At 41.8% G+C, this 27,385-nt stretch overlaps 2 protein-coding genes across 4 annotated transcripts; one reads left to right on the top strand and one right to left on the bottom strand.

Moving 5' to 3' along the window:
• Positions 1-10,258: 10,258 nt before the first annotated feature.
• On the bottom strand, positions 10,259-27,062 carry LOC134624806 (zinc finger protein 91-like). Of its 3 annotated transcripts, XM_065470353.1 has the most exons (4): positions 26,555-27,062; positions 24,282-26,288; positions 18,865-18,970; positions 10,259-18,413 (listed from the first exon to the last, which is right to left on the bottom strand). In XM_065470353.1, the coding sequence occupies exons 3-4, from the start codon at positions 18,880-18,882 to the stop codon at positions 16,413-16,415; spliced, it is 2,019 nt and encodes a 672-aa protein (XP_065326425.1). In that variant the 5' UTR covers positions 18,883-18,970; positions 24,282-26,288; positions 26,555-27,062; the 3' UTR covers positions 10,259-16,412. The 3 variants fall into 3 exon arrangements, with proteins under 3 accessions (XP_065326425.1, XP_063325951.1, XP_063325953.1); XM_063469881.1 differs by lacking the exon at positions 24,282-26,288; XM_063469883.1 differs by lacking the exons at positions 24,282-26,288; positions 26,555-27,062 and adding an exon at positions 20,046-20,269.
• On the top strand, positions 20,121-22,869 carry LOC134624818 (collagen alpha-1(I) chain-like). Its single transcript, XM_063469896.1, has 2 exons — positions 20,121-20,716; positions 20,764-22,869. The coding sequence occupies exons 1-2, from the start codon at positions 20,121-20,123 to the stop codon at positions 21,011-21,013; spliced, it is 846 nt and encodes a 281-aa protein (XP_063325966.1). The 3' UTR covers positions 21,014-22,869.
• Positions 27,063-27,385: the final 323 nt, after the last annotated feature.

Raw genomic sequence — 27,385 nt, 5'->3', positions numbered from 1 at the left:
TTCTGTACTATAACATAAATTATTCTGTAGCAATTACACACAAATATCCAGTAATGTCCCTGCCTACAATTAAACACCTTCACTTACCGAAAATCGGGGGCATCTGCTGTGACAAATGGGTGCAAGGCTTTGACCACAAACTTAGTCACTGCTCGGTGACATTCATCCTGGCCTGAAAGGAGACGCTACCGGTAGACTGCAGCGACAACTGCCAGCAGCTGAGCCAGCCAGACTCTGTCTGTCTCTCTCATCACGGTCACCTAAATGCACAGTAATGGCAGGTTTTGTAATAAAGCAGATCGCGCTAACATAATATGCACTGTTAGTTGATTATTTACCTGCCGCATTAACGGGAGAGGACGTGCAAACATTACCGCTGCTGCTGAGTTCAGATTCACGAGTTCGGAGCGGAATTAAAAACACGACATTCATTTAAGGTCATCGCGTGTTTTGTGAGCAAATGCTTTTGCAGATTCGTAGTGTTTCCTCCCTTAAATGAAATATCTACTTTGCAAGTATTGCAAGTTGCCCTGTTGTCATCCGTTCTCGTAAAGTATAAACAAACTTTTGAGCGTTTGAGCCGCCATGTTTCCTGCCAGGTAAATGACGCTCCGCAACGTGGTGACGTCATTCGGGGCGACTGGAATCGATAAGGGAATCGTTTGCAAAAATGGCAAACGATTCCAAGGAATTGAAACAGTGGGAACCGGTTCTCAACAAGAACCGGTTTTCGATACCCATCTCTAGTTACAACGTAGCTTGCCATCACCAGTGTGTGAATGGGTGGATGACTGGATATTTAAAGCGCTTTGGGGTCCTTAGGGACTAGTAAAAGCGCTATATAAATACAGTCCATTTAGTATGTGTTATTTTAATCAGTATTTTATCGGTTACACTTGTGTTTGCTTTTGTTACAGTGCACTGAGATAAGAAAATCTGAGAGGTGTGATCCACCGACGGTGATATTTTGTGAGTTCATGATTTAAGAATCAGCTCTTTAAACCAGGCCTGAGAGACTTAAATTTAAAGTGCTATGAAATATTCTTACTGGAAACAGTTGCAAAGTGTGCTTCTCAATGATTATAATGGCTTTTGGAGAAATTCACTTATATGGGACACTGATCACATGACATGGTCCTGAGTCTAAAAGGATTGCAGCGAGTCAATCCAGTCCAAAACAACAGGGAAGTGTTTTCCTTTAAAATGATGACGTCATCTTGCTGTTAATGGATACTCGAACAGGTTGTGCGTGAGACTCCATTATCAGCAATACCTGGTATGGATGTGTGTGATTGAATGCATGCGACTGGACAATGATGGACTGACGATGTAGACTAAAAGTTTTGACTGACTTGATACTGAGACAAAAACTGCACCGACCTTAGGATTAGTAAATGTCGACAAACAATTCACCCAGCCGGTAAGAAAAGGGTGGATGCATTGTTTTGTTTTGTTTTTGCAGGAGCAGGAGGATGAGAGAGACAGGAGGGGGAGACTGTAGCTTCCCATGAGAGTGTGGAACTGCAGACTGAACCCTTTGGCTGCTAATTTTAAGTTACTGATCGTTTCAACACAACAATCGCAATGGCGGCAGCTGGAGAAGCTAACGGAGGAACAGGCAAACTGGAGTTCTCTCTGGATGTTCCCTTCCCATCATCTCGTGAGGCCTCCATCGCTCTGCGGTCGCTCTCCCCGGACAAAGAGCCCCGGAAAGGCGGCATAAGCAAACTGATTACAGTGTCTGGCAGCACGCTTTCTGTGAGGTGGAGCGCTGATGAAGCACGAATCCTCAGAGTGTCTGTGAACTCGTTTCTTGATCATCTATCCCTTGTTATGGAGACCATGGAGATGTTTGGTCCACCTGTTGCCGTATGATGTATAACAAGTGATTCTGGACTCTGTTTTTGATGCTTGGAACTAACTGAGGTCCTACAGACTGGACTGGAGTTTGATTAAGTGAGCTAAAGTAACTGGCACCTTCGAACACAGTAAAAGGTGGTTGATGAAGTGGAACTGAGGGGGAGATCATGACACTGGCTCAGTGCTCAGTTGAATAATTTCTACAGCTGTGATTGAAATAGATTCACAGAATGTATCTGATGGGGGTATAACCATAATAATTCTTTTCAAAAATACAAATGTATGATTATACAAATGTTTAAAACTAACTGAGGTTAGTTTTAAATATTAGTAAGTTCAGTCTTGCTTTATTTGGCTACAGCTTCTAGATGCCTTTCAATCTTGTTTTGCCGGCAATCATAAAGTTACCGTTTTGGACAGCTAGAAAGATACTCTCACTGAATGTGTATGTGTTCAGATGAAGACTTCTCATCCAAAAAATGAATTAAAAATCTGTCCAGCTATCACTATGTAAACCAGTCTGAGGCTTAGACCATCAAATAGATGGAAGAAAATAGATAAAGTTTTATAGAACTTTATAAAAATGAGAACTTTTTGGCACTCATTTTCTCACACAGTTACATTTGAGATCATTTATGTACATGTAAATAAAGAGTTTATGATTACTGAAAGTAGTGCTGCAACAATTCAGCAACTAATTCGAATAACTTGATTATAAAAAAAATTCAACACAAATTCTTTGCTTCGATGCTTCATTTAATGGATGGCTCTGTAGCATGCCATTGTCACCATGGAAATGTGAGCGTTTTACACACATTTGCAGAAAGAGAAAAAAAAAAAAAAATAAAATAAAATAAAATAAAATAAAATGATGACGTCATCTTGCTGTTAATGGATACTCGAACAGGTTGTGCGTGAGACTCCATTATCAGCAATACCTGGTATGGATGTGTGTGATTGAATGCATGCGACTGGACAATGATGGACTGACGATGTAGACTAAAAGTTTTGACTGACTTGATACTGAGACAAAAACTGCACCGACCTTAGGATTAGTAAATGTCGACAAACAATTCACCCAGCCGGTAAGAAAAGGGTGGATGCATTGTTTTGTTTTGTTTTTGCAGGAGCAGGAGGATGAGAGAGACAGGAGGGGGAGACTGTAGCTTCCCATGAGAGTGTGGAACTGCAGACTGAACCCTTTGGCTGCTAATTTTAAGTTACTGATGCTTGCATTAAGAAAATTGTATTTTATTGGCTGTGTTTTGATTAAGGTATCAGATTATATTGTTGGGAATGCCAAATGCTACATTGGAGAAAATGTTTGATATCACTCATGACTGGAATATGTTACTATTAACCATAGCAAGGCCACTGTAAAAGTTGATTACAAAATAGCCAAAACTTTAACAATATTTATGAATAAAAGCAGAAGGTTAGATCTGTCATGTTCAAAATAGAGATATGTAATAATAAACACTGGTCCGTGTGATTTAGACTTTTGACTTGAAATGGTCAATAATTAAAAAGTAGAAAAACCTAACCGACAGGGGCATGTGCTGGTGTAACGCTTCCAGTTCTTCATAAATCACAGATGCTCAGAAAGGTTGGCTTTTCACGATTTATTCCTCACAGTGAAAACACGCCTTGTGTTGACAGACTTACATATTACTACTTGATAAAGAAAAGATGGAAAATAATAATTTCTCCCATTTTACAGTCTGTCACACTGAACTTGTATACAAAAAGAAATCTTATAACCCATACAAATACTTTTCACAACCGTATAATCGAAATAACAGGATAACAGAAGTATCAGCGGCTAAACATTTCCCTCTAGTGGACAAATTATGGTAGAGCACTACACTTTCACATGCTTGAACTTTACAGACAAAATGACCATTAACAAGTGCACGTCCCTGCAGAAGACATAGAACACACTTAACATGTGTCTTCTGGTGGTACTCGCAATTGTAGCTCCTACAATGTAAAACAAACGTCACAAAAAGCACAGATAAACAGTAAGTCCAAACACATTTCCAGCTATCCGCAGCAACCACTAGGGGGCCGGCAAAAGCTTACTGCCAAAGAGCATAAATACGGCAGAAACACTGTTTAACAGCAACCAGCCTTTGTTTCGGTTATGCAGTAACATTCTAACATCAATACTAGTGATGGGGCCAGCAACACTAACGCACCGGCGCATGTATCAAGCTCACAGAGTGAAGCCTGTGATCGCTCATTGCCAATGCGCCAAAATGTTTTTAAAAGGTACCGCATCCGTAACTGTCAAAAGAATGAGTCGCCACCAACCCCCCCCCCCCCCACAAAAAAAAAAAAATTACTCTCGAAAAGATAAATAAAAATACACATCTCTTCATAACAAAATGGAGCCCAAAAGAAAAAGAAAAGTTTCTGCTGTGTGGGATCATTTTGATCTTTAAACTGCAAATAATTTGTCTGTCTTTGTTTCAGTGTTTCAATCTATCAGAATGGGAAAAAACAGCAATGTGACTTGCAGTGTAAATTATTTATTTCACCTCCTCAGTGTTCAGGCAGGACAGAGCCAAACATGAAAATGAGGAGACAAACACACTGAGAATGAACACAGGTCAGCCTATATTGACACTGAACAGCTTTATCATCATTTTTTTTTTAATATGTGTTTTATGATTTTGGAGAGAGTCGGAGAGAAACATTCCAAGATCAGAGGATCCTTTAACGTACTGGAGGAACAGGAAGACATCTTATCAGAACTTTTTCCACCTGGCTTTACAGTGTTTGTGTACCCCAGCTTCATCTGTGCCTGTGAGTTTTCCAAAGCTGGGGAAATGGTAAAATAAAAAAAACCCAATTTAAGTAATTAAAAAAATATTTAAGGTCCAGCAGGTGTCAGTATAGAGCAAAACAGCAACACTGTGTCGACACGGACGATCTGATATCCTCGTGTGGGTGTTGTTCCCACATCATCATAATAAATGTTGTTCCAGGTTTAACATTGCAAGTGACCAATCACATTGTTGTGACGTCCCCCATTTGTGCCTTTGAAAAATACCACCTTAAAAAAATCTACTTCACTTGCGAAAAGAGAAACCGCTTCTGTCCGCCGATCCAGGAACTGGAATTCTTTGCATTTCAGGATACTTTCGTTTAATACATGGTAAGCATTGTACATATTGTCCTTACAGAGGCGGTTTCTCTTCTCGCAAGTGAAGTCAAATTTTTGAAGGCGTTTGTTTTTTTCAAGGTCGCGGATGACGTCAGCAGAAGGTGATTGGTCACTTGCAATGCTGAACCTAGAACATAATTATTTATTATAACGCGGGAACGACACCGACACGAGGATATCAGATCGTACGTGTCAACACAGTATCAATACAGTTTGGGGAATGTGCTGAAACGCTTCACGAGGCCTTATCTACCCATCACTAATCTATACAAACCTATATACATCGACATGTACAACTTATGTGCCAACATTTACGCCAGAAACCATAATAATGTCAGAGCCTTTAATTACTGAACTTACCCTCACAGTGCAAACGTGCTTTGTGAGGAACGGAAGCCTTAGAAGCTTCAGACGCCAGAGCGAGATCTGGTTTCTGGGTTTCCAAAATAAAATACAGCAAAAATGATAAATTCACACTTAAAATAATAATTAAGACCAGGTAAGTACATGTTTTTCCAGATGTATTTTTAACTCTGTTACACTAGGACGTAGTACTGCAAAGAAGAAGAGTAAAACAATGAAGGAAAAACCATTGTGTTTAGCTTTGATAAATTAAAATGTACCGTTACACTCAGAGGATCAATATGAAATCAAAATATATGCAAATTTTGCATGAAGCACATGACTGATAGTTGTTCTGTCCTGAGCTTTTGTTTCCTATAGCACCCACTTGGTAATTGCAAATGTTCGAGGGAGGAATATCACCAAAAGTGGGAAAGGTAAGCCCCGATGGGGGTGATAACACCATAAATGTCACTTATGGTCAAATTCCTAAAATGTGACACTAAGTATAAAATTCTCAAAAATGTAGAGACGGAGAGGAGTTCTAGATAAACATAATTTGGCAAACCCCACAGGGTTGGAGGGTTTGAATCTATAATATTTTTAAATAACACCCAATAAAATGTTGACCATGTTGATTATGTTTATTCTAGTGTGCATAGACTTGCTAATCTGACCAGGGAATGTAATAAACAGGAATGTCAGAACAGTTGGTGTTAAAGTCAATTTTGACAGTCCAGACTAGGATGACGTTGGACATCCTCAGGGTGGAAAAAGGGTTGGTGTGACCAAGGTGTGGTTCGGCATGCTGTATGTACATTTCAAGGTGATACAGCTCCGGATGGGCCAGTTACCAGGGCATGGAAGAATGACAGACTTTATTAAATAAGGAAAATGAATTTTCTGGGATTGAAGATCCTCTGGGTGAGTGGTTGACTAAAGCATGCATTAAAATGAACGCTTGATAATTGGCCATATTTACAGCTGTATTGACTTGTTGTGGAAGCGGTCTATCTCATGTTTAAGGACTCTAAGTAAAAGAATGGAAAACAGTGACATTAAGGGAAGAAGATGCAGTGCCACACTACCAGATGCCAGTGACGGTTAGGCTCAGTGATGAATCAGGTGAGCTGGATTCATGGTTGAACCAAGACATAAATTCCCCTGCTGTGGTCAGTGAGGGAAGGACAGTGGGGAAAAACGGAGTTGCAAATGTGAAATTCATATTAACACACAGGTTTTGTTTCTAGGCAGTTCTGCGGATGCAGGCTCTGGGCGGAGCCAGGAGTTCAACAGATCTAACATGATAATTAAACTGATTTCATTCCCTAACACAGGGCAGCAGGGCTAGAGCAACAATACTGGAGAGGAGAATTTCTGATGTTTTCTGAGATATGATGTCACTAACCTTTTCCTTTAATTTCTAGCTCCGGTGAATTGATACATGGCAGTGTGTCAAAAAGGGGGAAGTCGAGTTTTAACATGAAACAATGGTTTCAATGACTTTATTTGTGTGTTTAATAATTTAGGTAGGGTAAAACTTAAGATTGTGACCCGGAGGTTCCCAGACTTTTTCTTGAGAACCAGTGAGAAGCATAATCATCATTTTCATGTTTAAACATTAATGATTGAAATAAACTGAATAGCGTTTAGAAGATAAAAAGCCAGTGTTCATGAGAAGCTGAGTATCACACTGGAGAGGAAACCGTGGGACAGCACGCTGAATGAAACATATGCTTTTGTGAAAAGGAGGGAAAATGTTAGAATTGAAAATGGTTAATTTGTTTTTGATTTCTTTTACATAAATAAGCGGTTATAATCATTTTCATACACACATTGCAAATGAGAGTTGACACTCAGTCTTCTGAAGGTCATAATTAAATGCAAACATGCTTAAATGGTCTGTAATTATATACCGCTTTTACTAGACCCTAAGGACTCCAAAGCGCTTTACACAAGGGTCAAGTGTCATGCCGTTTGGGCTCCGGCTAGTTACCTCAAGAGGATGGTGATGGCAAGCTACGTTGTAGCCACAGCCACGCTGGGGCGCACTGACAGAGGCGAGGCTGCCGAACACTGGCGCCACCGGGCCCTCTGACCACCACCAGTAGGCAACGGGTGAAGTGTCTTGCCCAAGGACACAACGACCGAGACTGTCCGAACAGGGGCTCGAACCAGCAACCTTCCAATTACAAGGTGAACTCCCAACTCTTGAGCCACGATCGGCCATGCTTACACATGTAGATATGATTAGAATAAGTCACTGGATCAGAGAGTCCTGAACATGATATTCTAAACCAAATTTGAATCACTAGAAGAACAATGGATAACAACATTAGATTATCAAGGCTAGGCAGAGAGGTGTTTTGGTTTTCTGTCTCTTACAGAGGAAGGAACAGACACCAGACGAGGTCACGGAGATACAAGGACCCTTCGCAGCAGAGACAGACAAAGAGACTGCCAAGACAGCAACTGGGGTCAAGTGTCATGCCGTTTGGGCTCCGGCTAGTTACCTCAAGAGGATGGATCCCATAAGCACACTAATAACCACGAAGGGGTTGGTGGAAATCCAGGAACACCAGACCAAGGAGGTGCGAAGAGGAGCAGAGAATCACCCAACTGGAAGAAACTGGTAGCTGCAGCAATAAAATAAAGGTTAAAAGCTCCTCGGAAAGAGGTTCTAGTCTGAGTACGTGGAAAAGGTACAAGGTAGCACCAAGATGAGGTTGGGGAAAACTGTAGCACCAAAATAAAGCTGTGGGAGAACGGGAGAGTGATGGGAGTGTCATCTGTAACTACAGTCTGTGAAGGTTCTCAGTCGTCCAGGTCATCGTAGACTAAGGAGCTTGGAAAGAAAAGCGTCTGGACAGTTCTTAGAACTGAAGAAGCTTCTCGGATGAGAGGTGAAACGTCTTCAAGCAACTCAAGAAGTCCAGACGCTTTTCTTTCCAAGCTCCTTAATCTGTAACTACTGTTGTTATTGTAAATTTAGTCTTTCTTGGATCTGAATTGCCCAAACAGAGAGGTCATCTCACATAAGGTCCATCCGTTAAAAGGGGACAAAGGGCCATAGGGGTAAGAAGAATTGGACCTCGCAAAACTGGATTATAAGGTGTAATTGATCTCTTTAAAAAGAGATGAAAGGGGGAATTGTGAGATTATTATACTATCTTATGCCACGTTATACCCCTAATTAAAGACGGTGAAATTATGTAGGTTTAGTTTGCATTGTTCTCCTGTCATGTTTTTAGTTTAGAATCTGATGAGCAATATTTTAATTTATTTTTTGATTTGTTGCTTTTCTGTTTTCTACCTGAGGGATTGCCACCTTAACGTGGTTAGGGGGTTTGCGTGCCTTAGTGACCATAAAAGCTAGACCAGCAGCAGCTTAGTTTTCAGGTGGGACACCCAAGTTCATAAGGTGGGGTCAGGTCATAAGGTGGAGGCCTGATAAAGTGCAGTCCAATTACATGACAAAAACAGTTCTCCAGAGTAGGGGTGACTAGTCACTATTACGTCGACTATCAAAGTCGTCAATGACTAATTCAATCGTCGGCACGTGATTTGAAGCTAAGATCTTTAAAGATGCAGGAATAAGTAGTAGGATTTAAAAGTGTAATATCGGACTGAACGGAATACAGTTACTCATATTTTGTATTTTAAATATGAAACGCCGGTACATGTATTCCATTACTCCCCAACACTGCCCCTAATCCAGAGCACCCCACCCAACCCCCACACTGTTCTTGCTTCCACTGCCACCAGGTGCCCCCTTTACATTTCTGTCTGCCCCCTCATATATGCCTGTCTACAACCAACCCAGGTACTGTCACTGGGTTCATACTAAAGGAGTGTTCACAAGAAATCATCAGTATCAAACTGTGACAACAAAAAATGTTCATTAAAGCAACCAAGAATGGCATAAGTTTGATGTGAATCTTTAGTAATAGATGGGGGAAGCTCTGTGACAATTTTATCAACAAATAAGGATTTCATCGTCTTCTGGATGCGATACCTTGGCCGCCAGTAACACTATGAGGAATCTTAGAGTCATTTTGACCAGGACTTGTCTTTCAATGGAAATATTAAGCAAATGTTTAAGCCTGCTTTCTTCCATTTCTGCAATATGTGGATGCACCTGCCCACCTCCCAAATTGTACCCAATAGTGATGGGATTTCCGGCTCTTTTTAGAGAAACGGCTCTTTCACCTCGGCTCTTTCGGCTCCAAACCGGCTCTTCAGCTTGTTTTGTTGCTTTAATGCATTTATTACTAACAACACTATAAAATTATGCACAAAAGGAATTACTAATGTAAAAAAATTGGTTTTATTTATATATGTTTATATATAAATATATGCAGTGGCCCGTAGAGACAAAGTATGTACAAACTCCAAAACACATTTCTAGCATTAACTGAAATTTCAAAACAGAGCTACATAGATCACTTAAATTACACAATTGAAAGTATATGTGTATTGTTTTGCGTATTTATACACAAGCACTCATATATATTCAAACAATTAAAAAAAATATTCATTTACCTCTCACTACCACACACCAAATCCGGTCGTTGGTACTTGCTGGCTTGTGTAGCCACTAGGTAACAAAAGCTCAACACTGCGCCTAGCATCCTGGAGCACTTCTGTTGTCCTTTTGTTTGTGTTTTAGAGTTTTTACGTGCTTTGTCTCTAGGGGCCACTGTAAATATACTTTTATTTATTCACTCCACATAAAATGTAATAAATAAATCACATAATACAAAAACAACTTTTCACATTTCAATTTTTAACTATTTAAATTTTCAGCTTTTTCCTTTTAAACAAATTTAAAGTGAAACAACACAAAACACTGCAAACCACAACACAATTAAATATAAATTTAAATATGAAAACAAAAAGAAGATGCACATTCTCTGTCATATGGGCCTGCATGAATAAACTTTCTGAATCCTTTATCATCTGCAACTGAAAATAGTTGTGGATGATTACCATACCTTTTTAATGTGATGTTGTTGTCCCTGGTTCTCTTTCTCTCTCTCCCTCCCGCTCTGTTCCTGTGCTACTGTGAGTTTAACTACCGCCCCTCCCCCTCTTCCCAGTGCAAAGCACAAGGCTTGCATGCGGAGTGAAACGAAAAAAAGTGCGAGAGAGAGGGTGAGAGGAAAAAAACCCAAAAAGCATCCAACCACACACTTCTTTGGGTTTGCCATCAGCCCTGCCTGCCTCATGGACTCCGGGACTGTGACCAACCACTGCACATGATCCACCGAGGTATCACTATGAATGACAACACCATCCAGGTAAGGAACAGCATATGCAGAGTGAGCTAGTGCTCCACGAGGTGCTGGAAAATGGTCGGGCTTCAACCAAGGCAAACAGAAGTGTGACGAATTGATACGAACCATACAGAGTAGAGAAGGACATTTTTGTCTGTGGACTCTGCACACAAGGGAATCTGCCAGTGGGCGTTGGTTAAATGTAGCATAATAAAAAAGCAACCAGTGCTTATACAGTCCGGGTCAACACGGGGCATGGGATAAGCATCAAACCGTGAGACCTTGTTCACTTTGTGACAATCACCACAGAACCGTATAAAACCCTGCGCTCACTTCTTAATTACCTGGAAGCACTTTAAAGACAACCCGCCCCTCTCAACAGCCAGACAGGCTGCGTTTCAAAGTGGTGCTCCGTGAGAGTCGTGCAGACGAGCAGGGGGGGAGAACACATCTTAAAACCACTGTTGCAATGCAGGAACATCACCACCACCACAGCACATTTTTGAGAAAAATCGAATATTTTTGTCCTTGAAGATCATTTCAGAGTTTTTTACGAGCTGCAGGAACCCTGTTCAGTGTGAGTGGAGCACAGCCAAGTATCCTCCTCTGATAAACCTCCACATGTACCACTGAAAACTGTTAAATTACTTAGAATCTGAAATCATGGCTCAAACTACTTGTTGTGAGACCATTTCTTTATTTTTCACACCAAACTGTTTAATAAGACAAACTTTACACAGAGTTCATGAAATATAAGTAACGCTTTAACATTATCAGGATCTTCATAATGCAAACTTCAAAGTAACAAGAAAACAGCTGCAGAACATGTGGATCAAAATGAATTCATTAAAAGTAAATACAGTAAATACACTAAAGTAAAAGGAGGAGCCAAAAATAGAGGTTTAATAGAATTTGAAACAACTAAAAGTAGTCACCTGTGATCTTTAAAATGGTCTTGATGTGTGCTGCTCTTTTAACTTTTAACACTTCTTTAAAATGAATACTTTAAAAAACAGAAGTTAATTTTCAAATGAAAGAAATTGACTGAAGTGTAATTGTTGAATGTTGTCATTGTGGTTCTTAAATTTGAGAGTCTTAGTTCAATCTATAGGATCAAGACATTCCTTTGTCTCTGACCGCCTCTCCAGCTACTCTGTGCTGGGGAGGGTTTATTGTAGACACATCCCTTGTGAAGATTCTGTTTGTTGTTTGGTAAGCTTCCTGCCCTTTGTATGGCTTCACTGTGTTGTGCATGGTGAACCAATACAGGAATTGAACCATATATTGGGTTTGGGAGAGATTTCCATTTTATGACTAAGGATTAGGGTTGCACGATTTTGCATAAAATGAGAATCACGATTTTTTTGCTTAGAATTGAGATCACGATTCTCTCACGATTTTCTTTTCCAATATAAATATTTATTGCACTTATTAACTGCACATCAACTTCGTAACAGTTGAAACTGAACATAAAAACAATAAATAAACATAAAAACAATAAATGCCTCACATTTTGTGGTTGCCGCAAAATGTTGTACTGCTTGAAATTCCGTCTCCACCGTTGCTCGACACTGCGTGTATAGCCTCCTGACTACCAGCAATACAAATTTGTCCTCTGTAGAGCACCTTTCTAAACCTGAATATCTCCCATGCACTGCATACTATAGAATTGCCTCCTTTTGGTATCTACAGAGGACATTTAGAGCTTTCCAATGATACCAAATGTGAAGGGGTGGAGCTTTGGGAACTTTAGTTTTTTCATTAAGGAACATGGCAGCCATCACTGCAAGCACATTTTATGGAAAGAATTAAAGTGCATAAAACTTTTTATTGAGCAATTTTTGGCTATAAATGTTGTTAACATATTTTAAATAAGTCTCTTAATAACACATTAAAACATAGTATGCTTAATTCTAACTTCATTTTAGTATAGTATTGAAGTGTTTAAAAAATGGCCTCCTTAGTGGACATTTGTAGTCATTTCCTCCATTTTGTTGTTTTTTTAAATGACCAGAAAACGAGTCCTTTTGAATGTTGAGTTTCTACAGGATGGTCTCTCGCACTCAGAAATTGACAGTATGTGCAGTTCTCTACTTTTTGATCTGGCAATCACCAACTCGTGGCTTCAGTATAGCAGTGGTTTGCAGTTTTTGGGGGAAGAAACCACTACAGTTCCTTGAATTCAAACTTCTCCTTGGTGAAGAGTTGAAGCAAATGTTTTGCCATCAAAGTTAATTTTTACATGTATGGCCTTTCAATGTCCTCTGCAGTGGACATGTAATATCTAAAAAATGTAAACTTTTTTTTCCCAAAAAATTATTTCAGTCTTCTGATTACCTTACAAACATTGGGGGATTTAAACATTTTTTTGATTGGACAACATTTTTTTTCCTGGTAGTCAGGAGCATAGAGCAGGTAGTGCAACAATAGAAAAATAGTTGCGGGACGGCACTGTGTAGCGTTTGTCTAGGGTGTTGATCATTTTCCTAAATCCCTCATTTTGCAGTGTTGATATATCTTTGATCAGGTGATAAGTAATAGCCTCCGTAATTTCTTTGTGCCTGCGAGAGTTCGACGTGTATAGGGAAGCACTGTATAAGGTTCCTGTTATTGATGTTTGGGTGGTTTTCTCCACGAATTTTCTCCTGTCACTTTCTCGTCATCCCTGACGTGTTCTCCGTTGTTTTTCCCTGCCAATTTGAGCATCACGGCACAGCTTCTGTATCACGTGGTATAAGGCTCCGCCCTTGTCATTTGTTGAGCAGGAAGAGTGAACGCTTGTTTTCATGCAGATTACGTCCCGGATCAAAATGCGGTACAATCGTCGTCGTCTTTTTTTTTTTTTTTTAAATCGTTGTCATTTGGAAATGAGATTGCACATAAGTATGAATCGAGATCGCGATTTTCTAACGATTAATCGTGCAGCCCTACTAAGGATGTTGTTAGAAATAGTTGGAAATCACGCACAAAGAGAGACACAAATTCTTACACACTCACTCAGACACACACACACACATTCTCACACACTCACTCAGACACACACACACACGTTCTTGCACATGCATATGGGTGCTTACACATACACACTAATAGTGCCTTGTCTTAGAACCATTGGGGGGTTTTATGGTGGGAGGTGCTTGTGTTGTATTGTGTAAACTGTAACTGTCATGTCCATAAAAAGGCTATGAGGACAGCTGCTCTTTGAAGGATTTAGGCTTCAAGAGCTGGTTCTTGAAGATGATCTCCTATGTTTTGCGTTCTTCATGAGGAATAAGTCTCTAAACTAGCGGGGCATGTGGAAACACAGACCCAACATTGATATATATCCATATCTGTAATTTTGATACAATATCAGTTTGGTAAAAAAGATATTTCTATAGCTTTAATAATACAGTAACAAGTACAACTACTAAACACTACTGTGTCCTAAGGGAACAAAGAATAAAATGTAACAGGGATAACATTTTAGAAAATTAAATTCCCTCAAACGAAAAAAAATTAACTTGATATGCATATCTATACATGCAGCTTCCTGAATGTAACATTCAGGGTTATTCACTGCAGGTCCAGAAATCAGAGCTACCTCATCAGATCCAAGTGTGACATCAGCTGACACTCTTTACAGGAGGTTCCATCTGAACTCTGTGGAGCCTGATCTCAAGGTTTTTAAGTCCGACCCTGAAACCAGAAGAGGATCTTTCTCTCTCTTCAGATTCATTGTGATCCAGTGATTTCAGTCCTGCATGATCAGGCTGATGTTTGCACAGAGCAGATAATGAAGTGAATGTTTTTGCACATTGGTAACAGTGAAACAGTTTATTTACAGTGTGGGATCGTTTGTGTTCGGAGTATGAACTGAGATTCCTGAAGCTCTTGTCACACTGGTCACAGCTGAAGTTCACTTCCATGTGTGTACGTTCATGTTTGTTATGATGACCTGATTCTTAGAAGCTTTTGTCACAGTGTCTGCACTTGTATGGTGTCTCTTCTGTTTGGATTCGCTTATGCTTTTTCATTAAGCTCATGTGCAGTGGTGAAGGATGACCCACACTGGTCACAGATGTGGTTTTTGACCCCACTGTGGAAGAGGTCATGTATTTTAATGTACTTGGGGTGTGGGAGCCTCTCACACATTGTTTACAGTAGTTCATTTTGACTCCAGTGTGTCTACGTTAGTGGTGCAACGGATCTCGGTTGATCCGAAATCCAAACCGATCCCACTCCACGGTTCGGTACGCACGTGATTCGAAGATTCGAAAAAGAAAAAAAAAGTATGCGTATAGTGCGCGCGGTCAGTCTGTCAAGCGGTAGTTATGGTCAACGCTAGCGGTCCAAGCAGCAGAACAGAGGAGTTTGCGGCATTTAAGCAGCCCTTTACTGCCCAGTCCGACCGGGCTAAAGCTATTACAAAAGCTAATGGGTTGTTTAGCTGCAGACGGGAGGCCGTCGTCTGTTGTGCAAAACAAGGGGTTTAAACTGTGATGAACGTGGTTGAGCCACGCTATGATCTCTCGTTGCGCGTCCACTTCAGTGACAAGATCATTCCAAGCATGTATGAGCAGGAGAAGTTTAAAGTTATGGCTGAACTGTCCCAGGCATCTTCTGTTGCTCTAACTACAAATGGGTGGAGCTCCAGCGCTACGGAAAGCCACGTGACCGTGACCGCTCGTCATATCACAGGGGAGAGGTAGATACAAAGCCCTGCACTGCCCTATAGATTACATTAGATTAGATGAAACTTTATTTATCCTTCGGGTGGGTTCAAACTGAAATTCAGTTTCCAGTAGCACAGCACCGACACAAGTTACAGAAAGTGAGCAGAAATATGCCAAATATACAAATTTATAAATACAGAGAATACAAAAGGGATAAATAGAATAAATAGGAATAAGAATACAAGGGAAAGGCACACTTCAAGTATTGTGGGTCTACTACACCGTTAGATATTAACAAAAACTATTGCACAGTGAAAAGGCACTACAGCTACTTGTTCCCCCTCCTCTGTCCCCGTTTCCCCTCCAGCGAGGAGTTAAACAGTTTGATGGCGTGTGGGGCAAAGGACTTTTTAAGTCTGCTGGTCCTTGACTTTGGGAGAAGTAACCTGTCACCAGACTCCTCTGGTTGTTTATGGCCGTGTGCAGAGGATGCCCAGCATGGCCCATAATGTCCATATTGCACCTTAATTTGTTTTTTTGTAAGTGCGTGGAACCAGTCTTCAGTTGAATGTTTTTAATAGGAAAAAAATACTTAAATAAGTAAACGGCGAGTAGAATTTTTGTCTTTTTTTTCTATTTTTGCTGATCCGAAAATTGATCCGAACCGTGACTTTAAAACCGTGATCCGATCAGAACCGTGAAATTTTTGATCCGTTGCACCACTAGTCTACGTTGATGTGTTTTTAGGTCCCATTGATGATTGGAAGTTTTTCCACAAAGGTCACAGAAAAACGCTTTCTCACCACCACAGTGACAACAGGGTTGAGAACTGGATCCATGTGCTTTGCTCCACTTCTAAACAAAGACAGTGTAAGTAATGGAATTCCTTCAACGTTTTTATCCTGAACGTCGCCTTAAATAAGAAGCATCTCTGCTAACGTCCAATTAAATTTTACTGTTTACATTATAACACTCAGCTTACCGGACAAAGATGACTCTTCATTTTTCCAAACAGTTCATTCAGTATAATTCCACAAGTTTACTGATCAGACTTGTTCCAAACAATCAGGTTAAAATCAATACATCCTCACAGTAACTGCACTAGTAGAGTTACTTTCTGGTGTGGATCTGTTGGTGTTTTTTCAGCTGATGTGGAGCTTTAAAAGTCTTCTCACACAGGTCACATTTATAAGGTGTCTCCTCAGTGTGGCTAAACATGTGTTGTCGTAGCTGTACATCTGTTGTAAACGGTTTCCCACACTGATCACAGCAGGAAACATTATTTCCAGTGTGAGTCCGTAGGTGAATATTTCGGTACTTTTTTTCACTGAAAGTTTTTCCACAAAAGTCGCAGCTGTACACCTTAATTCCAGAGTGGGTAAATAGATGCCTCTGTAAGTTGGTACTTTGAGCAAAGGCTTTACCACACAACTCACAGCTGTAAGGTTTAAATCCACTGTGGATGAGTCGGTGTGTTTCTAAGGTTTGAGCCCGCTTAAAAGACTTTCCACACAAGTCACAGCTGTAAGGTTTAACTCCACTGTGGATGAGTTGGTGTGTTTTTAAGGCTCCAGCCTGGGAAAAAGACTTTCCACATGAGTCACAGCTGTAAGGTTTAACTCCACTGTGGATGAGTTGGTGTCTTTTTAAGTTTTGAGCCCGCTTAAAAGACTTCCCACACAAGTCACAGCTGTATGCTTTAACTCCACTGTGGATGAGTTTGTGATTTTTTAAGCTGTGAGCCCGCTTAAAAGACTTTCCACACAAGTCACAGCTGTAAGGTGTAATTCCACTGTGGATGAGTTGGTGTGTTTTTAAGTCTCCAGCCTGGGAAAAAGACTTTCCACACAAGTCACAGTTGTAAGGTTTAAATCCACTGTGGATGAGATGGTGTTTTTTTAAGTCTCCAGCCTGGGTAAAAGACTTTCCACACAAGTCACAGCTGTAAGGTTTAACTCCACTGTGGATGAATTGGTGTCTTTTTAAGTCTCCAACCCAGGCAAAAGACTTTCCACACAAGTCACAGCTGTAAGGTTTAAATCCACTGTGGATGAGTTGGTGTGTTTTTAAGGCTCCAGCCTGGGTAAAGGACTTTCCACACAAGTCACAGCTGTAAGGTTTAATTCCACTGTGAATGAGCTGGTGAGTTTTTAAGCCTCCAGCCTGGGTAAAAGACTTTCCACACAAGTCACAGCTGTAAGCTTTAATTCCACTGTGGATGAGTTGGTGTGTTTTTAAGTCTCCAGCCCGGGTAAAAGACTTTCCACACAAGTCACAGCTGTAAGCTTTAACTCCACTGTGGATGAGTTGGTGTGTTTTTAAGTCTCCAGCCCGGGTAAAAGACTTTCCACACAAGTCACAGCTGTAAGCTTTAACTCCACTGTGGATGAGTTGGTGTGTTTTTAAGCCGCCAGCCCGGGTAAAAGACTTTCCACACAAGTCACAGCTGTACAGTTTAACTCGTCTGTGGATGAGTTGGTGTCTTTTTAAGTCTCCAGCCCAGGCAAAAGACTTTCCACACAAGTCACAGCTGTAAGATTTAAATCCACCGTGGATGAGTTGGTGTGTTTTTAAGGCGCCAGCCTGGGTAAAAGACTTTCCACACAAGTCACAGCTGTAAGGTTTAACTCCACTGTGGATGAGTAGGTGAGTTTTTAAGCCGCCAGCCTGGGTAAAAGACTTTCCACACAAGTCACAACTGTAACGCTTAACTCCACTGTGGATGAGTCGGTGTGTTTTTAAGTTTTCAGCCCGGGTAAAAAACTTTCCACACAAGTCACAGCTGTATGCTTTAACTCCACTGTGGATGAGTTGGTGTTTTTTTAAGTCTCCAGCTTGGGTAAAAGACTTGCCACACAAGTCACAGCTGTAAGGTTTAACTCCACTGTGGATGAGTTGGTGTGTTTTTAAGGTTTGAGGCAGGGTAAAAGACTTTCCACACAAGTCACAGCTGTATGCTTTAACTCCACTGTGGATGAGTTGGTGTTTTTTTAAGTCTCCAGCCTGGACAAAAGACTTTCCACACTCCTCACAGTTGTAGGTTTTCTCTCCCTTTCTTCTGTGACGTTTGTCGGCCTCCTGAGAGCGCTGACTTCTCGCTCCATGTTGGTCCTGCAGTGACAGAGATACAAACAGAGGCAGTGAGTGAAATGCAGTCATGGAACAAACTGAAACTCCCTCCACTAGTGGAATCAAACATGACCACAAACACATTGCAGGTGTGTTACCATCACCTTCTAGTGAAATTATCACATTACAATGATGTGGTACAAAGAGAGTTGTAATGAAAAATACATATTGAAGAAATATTGATCAGCTGAGAAAATCTTTTACGCATAAAAAATTGTGAGTTCAACTGATGATATTGTTTTTTCAATGTGTGCTGATAAAAATGATCTTTGTATTTTCTTATAACCTCTGAGTTTTTTGTTTGTGAATGCAAATTGTGTATATATGGAGGAGCCCAGGATGGAAAAGATAAAGCTGCTGTTAATAACTTTTTAATAACCAACTAGCTGTGCACACAATTTCAATAACAGTGTAACTGTGATGTTTTTCTCACCTTTTGTGTTGAAGTCATGGTTTCCTCTGTAGTGACTGAGCTGAGTCCAAACGGCTGAAATTGTTCCTCTGCTGCTCCACCAGACTCTTCTCCTCCTGTTACTCAGCTGGGACACAAAAAGTATATATATGCATATTATTCCTCATAAAATATAATATATATATATATATATATATATATATATATATATATATATATATATATATATACACACACACACACACACACACACACACACACACACACACACACATATACATACATATACGAAACGCAAAATATTTTCTCTGAAGACGAGACGATTCTCTTTTTAGGGGATGGTTGGCAAATCTAATAATTAACCTTATCAGTAAAATCATAGCACCCACCCACGTGTATAGAAACTCCGTCATGCTAGCTAGTGCGCAGTACGAAAAAGTTGGCATAACAAAAATAAACTACACCTAAACTTTGTTTATATCTGACCCAGATAGACTGCAGGTCATAACTTCTTACCTGAAATTGAGTTCACCTGACACTCTGAATCCTCGGGTCTCCCCTTTCTGCTAGCCTCCACCACTTGCTAATGTTACTGAATCTGTGGAAGCTCCGCGATAGGCTCGTTATTCTTTACTTCGTGTGGTGGCTATCTAAATCCCAGTAACGATTAACGTGTTCCTGATTTTGTCATAATAACTAGTTACCGTGCTCGTTACCACAATAATAACGTAGTTACTGTAACATGTTACTTAATAATGCGTTAGTCCCAACACCGGTCATGTGATACATTTATATTCCCCTATGTCATTCATTCCTATTTGGGCTGTATTTACTGATATATGTAATTTCTTAATGTTCTGTTTGTTTTATCAGGGGAGAAGAATGATGTGGATGAGGCCTTGGTCAACATGGTCATAGAAGATTCCCAGCCCTTCACTATTGCGGAGGACAGTGGGTTTAGAAAGCATGTTAAAGCTTTGAACACTAACTATATTTTCCCCACAAGGCAAGTGTGTATCTTAAAATATGAAGCATGTTTCCATTTTACCCATATTTCCATATTAAGAGCTGCACTTGCCATTTTCATCCTTCTGCAAAAGCACTGCACCAGCCCCCAAAACACTGACAACATTAAATCATAACATTTCCCCCCACCCAAAAATCAAACATTTAACCCCAAATGAAAATGTTTGATTCATGACCTAGAAAGCCATGAATGCTGTAGTCCTGGAGGACCAGTGCACAAGGCACTGGCCGCTATTCTGCAGGCAGACGGAATGCTGAAGCGGTCCTCCGGACCCTCCAGCGAAGACGGACGAAGGCTGGACAGGCCCCTCGGACCCTCCAGCGAAGACGAATGTTGGCTGGACAGGCCCCTCGGACCCCTCCAGCGGAGACGGACGAAGGCTGGACAGGCCCCTCGGACCCTCCAGCGAAGACGAATGTTGGCTGGACAGGCCCCTTGGACCCCTCCAGCGGAGACGGACGAAGGCGGGACAGGCCCCTCGGACCCTCCAGCGAAGACGAATGGTGGCCGGACAGGCCCCTCGGACCCTCCAGCGAAGACGAATGTTGGCTGGACAGGCCCCTTGGACCCCTCCAGCGGAGACGGACGAAGGCTGGACAGGCCCCTCGGACCCTCCAGCGAAGACGAATGTTGGCTGGACAGGCCCCTTGGACCCCTCCAGCGGAGACGGACGAAGGCTGGACAGGCCCCTCGGACCCTCCAGCGAAGACGAATGTTGGCTGGACAGGCCGATTGGACCCCTCCAGCGGAGACGGACGAAGGCTGGACAGGCCCCTCGGACCCTCCAGCGAAGACGAATGTTGGCTGGACAGGCCCCTTGGACCCCTCCAGCGGAGACGGACGAATGTTGGCTGGACAGGCCCCTCGGACCCCTCCAGCGGAGACGGACGAAGGCTGGACAGGCCCCTTGGACCCCTCCAGCGGAGACGGACGAAGGCTGGACAGGCCCCACGGACCCTCCAGCTAAGACGAATGTTGGCTGGACAGGCCCCTTGGACCCCTCCAGCGGAGACGGACGAAGGCTGGACAGGCCCCACGGACCCTCCAGCTAAGACGAATGCTGAAGCGGTCCTCCGGACCCTCCAGCGAAGACAGAAGGCTGAAGCGGTCCCCCGGACCCTCCAGCAAAGACAGAATGGATGAGCCCCCAATTCTGTTACGACCCGGCTCATAGCCGCAACATAAAAGAAGATGAATACCAGTTTGTGGGATGAGAAGAGGCTTTATCTTAAAATGGACAACCAGGTTGGCTAAAAATGGCTGGGGCCACTAAGGCAAACACAACAAAAGAGATGGACAAAATGGTGAACGGAGAACTAAACTATACTGGGAAAACTAAACTACTGACCCTGAACAGAAACACAAACCTGAACACGAATAACAGCGAGCAGAAAACAGATGACGGTTGGGCAGCAGGGAAACACACGGATGAGACACGGTGGATACACAGACGGACCAGCCAAACTACAAAGACAGAGGACGCGACTTAAATACACACAGGGAAACACAGGGAGATTACACACAGGTGGGGAACACAGCTGGGAATAATCAACAAGACGAGACAGAGGCAAAACTGAACACACACATGAGACGCAGACCTTCACAATAAAACAGGAAACGAGAACACTACACCAAGACGCAGACCTGACACTGAGAGACAGAATGACACATGGACCCTGAACTAAACTAAACGTGAGATACAACTGAGAACAAAATCCTTAAACATGACATAAAACAAAACACTGACAACATTAAATCATAACACTTTTGTTTAGGATTTGAAAGCTATGGTGGTCCAAAGATACAAAGAGTCCAAACAAACAGAAAACCTGACTGTGGCAAAGACTTCTGCAGTTAGTTTGACATCTGATATGTGGACCTCCAGAGTTGGCACTTCGTCTTGTAATCTGAAGGTTGCTGGTTCGAGCCCTGGCTTGGACAGTCTTGGTCATTGTGTCCTTGGGCAAGACACTTCACCCATTGCCTACTGGTGGTGGTCAGAGGGAGGGCCTGGTGGCGCCAGTGTCTGCCAGCCTCGCCTCTGTCAGTGTGCCCCAGGCCATTTTTTTTTTTACCATTTTATTGTATTTAGTTACTTTTATTCGTTTTTTCCTTGCAACCGCTGCTTCGCCTGTGCCCTGTGAAAAGGTATTTTCAAAAGCAGGGGAAATCCTCTCAAAAAAGAGGAACCGTCTTAATCCCAGCACTGTGGAAAAGCTGCTATTTTTCAATAAAAAAAAGAAAACTTCTCCCTAGTGTCATAGGCACTGTTATAAAGTCACAAGCACATCACAACTCCCTCCCTATTTGTTTCCATGTACATTCCTGTGTTAAGCTGCCAATCTGTTATACACAAACATTAATATAATATTAAATATAACTAATATTTAGAGTTCAGTTATTGATGACACTAGTTTGTGTCATTACCCAGATGTACATAAGCATGATTACACAGCTTTACAATCATTCCAAAACTCTGTTCTGAAAGTTTCCACAGTTTTTGTATCAGACATACTGAGACAATATTCGGGATAAATAACCATGAAAACAGCTCCAGAGAAAATACCAAACTATACCCAATTTACAGTACTATACTTTGAATAGTCTCATCTTTGAGCTTAGAATAAAGGGAAACTATAAGAGGTGAGAGGGATATTTCACTGGATTCTGACTCTGGGTGACCCCCACTCCTTACCTTTTCACCCACAGCCAAGATTACTGAACAGTTTCTGAGAAAATTAATCCTAAACTTTATACAAATAACCGTACTTTTAATATTCACATCTTTGAGCTCATTTTAAAGGAAAACTATAGGAGATGACACAGATTTCACTGGTTTCTGACTCAGGGTCATCCCCACTCTTTACCCTGTGACGCACAGCCAAAATTACTGTACAGTTTTTAGAGAAAATTAATACTAAACATTACCCAAATTACATTACTGTACTTTGAATGAATGCCCTAGAGTCAGGATCTAGTGAAATATCTCTGTCACCTCTTACAATCTGAGTTTAAAGATGAGAAACTACTGTAATTTGTGTATAGTTTTAGTATTAATTTTCTCTGGAACCATACAGTAATTTTGTCTATGGGGTGGAAGAGGAAGAGTGGGGTTGGCCCAGAGTCATAATCCAGGAAGACATCTGTGTCACCTCTTACAGTTTTCCTTTAATATCAGCTAAAATATGAGAATGTGAATTGCTATAGTGTAATTTCTTGGGAACTATACAGTACATCAATTTTACTTGGTGGGTTATACGTTCAGTATAGTGAGAAGACAATGCTTTTTAAGTTAGTAAATGTGTCCTGGAGTTTATGCAGGTGCAAAAAGTGCTGCTGCTGTAAGTAAGCCTAACAGCTTCCAGATCACTCATATTTCTGGAAAGATGGTAGGAAGGGCATTACTGCTCATTTCTACAATCTCCCAGATATTGGAATACAATACCTTTGTCCCATGAAACCACTTCACAGTACTAGGAGTCCACTAAAACCTATAAAGAGAGTGATCCTGGAAGAAATGGGGCACACACTAGTGACCTCAACAATTGCAAGACAGCTTTTTCCCCAATGCTCAGATGGGGGGGGAAAAAAAAAACAAGTTTCATGAAAACAGGACTTTATCACCGTTTTATCTGAAAAGTTAATGGTAATATAATGGCTATAAAGTTAATGGCTATAAAGAGTAAAAAATTTAGATACAATTTTGATTTTGATGAAAAGGACTGGTGCTATTTTAAAGAGTCAGGTCAGTAAAAGTAGATAAACGTTTTAAGAAATATACATTTTATAGCATTTTGTGAACATACACAAAAAGTGGCCATTGTTGGCAACAAACAAGCTGAGAGATTTATATATTTTTTGCTCTCCTTGAACAAAAATAACAGTGCATAATAATCAGTGTTGATGTTAATCAATTAGATGTCCCAGACTCTACTATTAATAATACAGCAGTCCCTCGTTTATCGCATTAGTTACGTTCTAAAAATAACCCGCGGTAGGTGAAATCCATGAAGTAGCCAACTTTATTTTTTACAATTATTATAGATGTTAAGACTGTAAAACCCCTCACTACATGCTTTATACACTTTTGTTCAAACACTCTTAGAGTTCAAACCTTCGTAGAAACATAAGTCCAGTATTATGGAATGAAACCAAAAGGTGCCTTTGGCGGTGCAAAACGTATCGTCGGCATTGTTGTGTTTGTTTGGGAGAAAACTTACAACCATACAGTACAGCACTTCAGGGTTACACTGCGAGCGATCAAAGATTTGTGTAAATTCGACAAGCTAAACGCATTCTGTACTGTACAGCAGCGCTCCCCAACCTTTTTTGCACCACGGACCACTTTAATGTCAGACAATATTTTCAGGGACCGCTTGTATTTAATACAAGCTGTAGTGAGACACAGCACCTGGTCGTTCGGAGAAGGGGTGGACTTCCTCGCCGCCACGTTGTTCTGCCTCTCGAACTGAGCGTAGAACTTGTTCAGCGCATCTGGGAGGGAGCCGTCACCATCACAGGCAGGTGATGTCGTCCTGTAGTTAGTAAGCCCTGCCACATGCGCCGTGTGTCGCCGCTGTCCTTGAAGTGGTTGTGGATTCTCTGGGCGTGTGCGCGCTTCGCCTCTCTGATGACCCGAGAAAGTTCGGTCCTAGCTCTTATAAGCTCCACCTTATCTACCGCTTTGAAGGCAGAGTCTCGGGTCCTCAGAAGTGCACGCACTTCCGCAGTAATCCACGGTTTCTGGTTGGGTCGTGAGATGATGGTCTTGGAGACAGTGACGTCATCGGTGCACTTGTTGATGTAGCTGGACACTGATGACGTGTACTCCTCCAAGTCAGTGAAGTCGCCGTAAGTTGCAGCCTCCCTAAACACGTTCCAGTCAGTGCTCTCGAAACAGTCCTGAAGAGCAGAGATGGCTCCTGCTGGCCAGGTTTTCACCTGCTTCAGAACCGGTTTTGATCGCCTGACGAGTGGTCTGTATGCTGGAATTAGCATAACAGAGATGTGGTCTGAGTAGCCAAGGTGGGGGCGGGGCTCTGCCCGATCTGCGCCGGGGATGTTTGTGTAAACAAGATCCAGTGTGTTTTCCCCTCTCGTTGCAAAGTCCACATACTGATGGAATCTAGGAAGCACTGACTTGAGATTTGCATGGTTGAAATCTCCAGCAACAATAAACAGTCCATCCAGGTGTGTGTTTTGCAGTTCACTGATCTTTGTATACAGTTCCCTTAGCGCTTCCTTAGCATTAGCGCTCTGTGGAATGTACACTCCGATAATGAAAACAGTGGTGAATTCCCGTGGTAAATGAAAAGGTCTGCATCTAACAGTCACAAACTCCACCGGCGATGAGCAATAACTAGAAACTAGCACAGAGTTCTTGCACCATTTCGCGTTGATGTAGACACACAAGCCGCCACTGCGAGTCTTACCGCACAGAGCTGCATTTCTGTCTGCACAAAACGAGGCCAGGCCGTTTAGCTGAATAGCGTCGTCCGGTACTCTGTCACTGAGCCATGTCTCCGTGAAAACAAAGACACAGCAGTCTCTAACCTCAGGCTGTGTAGCCTGCTGGAGTCGGATGTAATCCAGTTTATTATCCAGGGAGCAGACATTGGATAAGATGATAAATGGGAGAGCCGGAGTTGTGCCAAAAAGTGATTGTCTGCCAAAAACTGATTTCCGGTATTTGCCAAAAAGTGATTGCTCGTATTTAAACTGCTATAAGTAACTTGTTGGCCTATAATATGTGAAACGTATGTCAAATGCATCCCTTATGGATGACATAAAGTCATCTTGAGCCACAAACAACATTCGTGCAACAAGGTAGAAGCCGCAATCAGTTATTGGCAGTGACTTTTACGTAACCTTTATTTATGCAGTTAAAAAAAATCTCATTAACATTAAAAATGTCTTTTGTAAGAGTAAGCTGGCCAAGAGGACAGTAGAAATGGCAGCAAATATCACAATAGTTCTGTAAAAATATTTTAAGAGGGGATAAAGGACCGGATTGGTTATAATGTAAGTACAATAACACAGAGTTGTAAAGATACTTGAAAAACAGATATTTTTTTAATTCTATATATAACCCCTTTGTAAACCCTGTTCACCCAAGTGTGTTTACGAACATACGTAAAGATATTACACATAAAAATGCACAGAAACACTGGAAATCAGTTTTTCGCAGGCAACCACTTTTTGGCACAACACCGGCCGGCTAGGGTTTGTTTTTAGCCTAGCACAGACTCCCGCCCGCTTGCCGCGCTTCCGCTTCCGATGTCCCCTCCTCCGGCCGCCGGCATCAGGCAACGCCGAGGCTTCGAGGCCTGGTTAGCGGAGCAAGCCGAGTTCACGTAGCGTTTCCCGCAGCCCATCTTGGATGTCGTTAACCGGGTTATTTAAGTTGAAAAGTGTCTGGCTGTTGTATGTACGGACACCAGTTGCGACGATATCCATACATAGAGTAAAATAAAACACGTTACACACAAAACGTAAACAACGTAGCACCATTTTGGCTCCGGAGTGGCCGCTGCGTGCTACTGCCGCTCCGCCAGCCAGCCTTGTGATTGCAAACTGTCTGCAAACAGTCTCTCTAACTCCAGTGTATACCAATCAATCTATTGTTCGCAACAGAGCATAACTCAACATAAACTGAACCCACATTAAAGTTAGCTCGGTGCTTACCTTTAGATGAGCCCACAAACCGAGAGAAACTCCGTGATGAAGCTAGAAGTCTTTCTAAACACAGGAAACAGATCAGGGAGCAGAGACCACCGTGGTTCACGCTGATCTCACCTACGATCCAGGAGACAAGGGTGTGCAGATCGATGCAGATATCGATCCAAACGTTGGTTTACTACTTTACTCCCGTTTTATGAAAAGCAGCTCTCTCTGTGCTCGCCTCATCTACTGCACACACGCACACCTTGCTCCGCCCCCGGTCACGTGACTCAGCTGCATAACGGCTGTGTCCCAATTCAGGGGGCGTTTATCAATATGCGTACTTGTGCGTACTTGCGTTCTCGTGTACTCGTGATACGTCATCAGTCGGAGACCAAGTACTGTTCCAATTCGAAGTACGCATCACGCCGAGAACGCGAAAAAGTCCCGGATGTGTTCTCGATCCGCCCATTTTATCGAGCATGCATCGGTGTAGACTTGGGACAGCTATATATCCCAGAATGCATTTCGTCCAAAACTCAACAGCAGACTCCCGGCACATCGTCCCCCCCCCTCCCCTCCCCGCCCGCTCGCAGTCTTCTCACTACTCAGGTTAAAGAAACCCCAGCAGCTGTCTATAGTATTGAGTGTCCACTAGAATAGAAATAAAAGCGTTCTAACATCTCACCTGCTTGTTTTTATTAAGGTATGTACAGGTATGTACATGTACACTATTTTTATTAATAGAGGTTTCACTACTGAGGTTAAAAATGATATATAAGTCACTTAGATCACTTCTAAATGTTAATGTTTGGTTTATTTCAGTGTTTTATTTGTTCCTGAGTAAACCGGTTT

This window comes from Pelmatolapia mariae, linkage group LG3_W (assembly GCF_036321145.2).
Source record: "Pelmatolapia mariae isolate MD_Pm_ZW linkage group LG3_W, Pm_UMD_F_2, whole genome shotgun sequence".
Taxonomy (NCBI): Eukaryota; Metazoa; Chordata; class Actinopteri; order Cichliformes; family Cichlidae; genus Pelmatolapia; species Pelmatolapia mariae.
The sequence above is the reverse complement of the archived record's forward strand: the minus strand, read 5'-3'. Positions and strand labels throughout refer to the sequence as shown.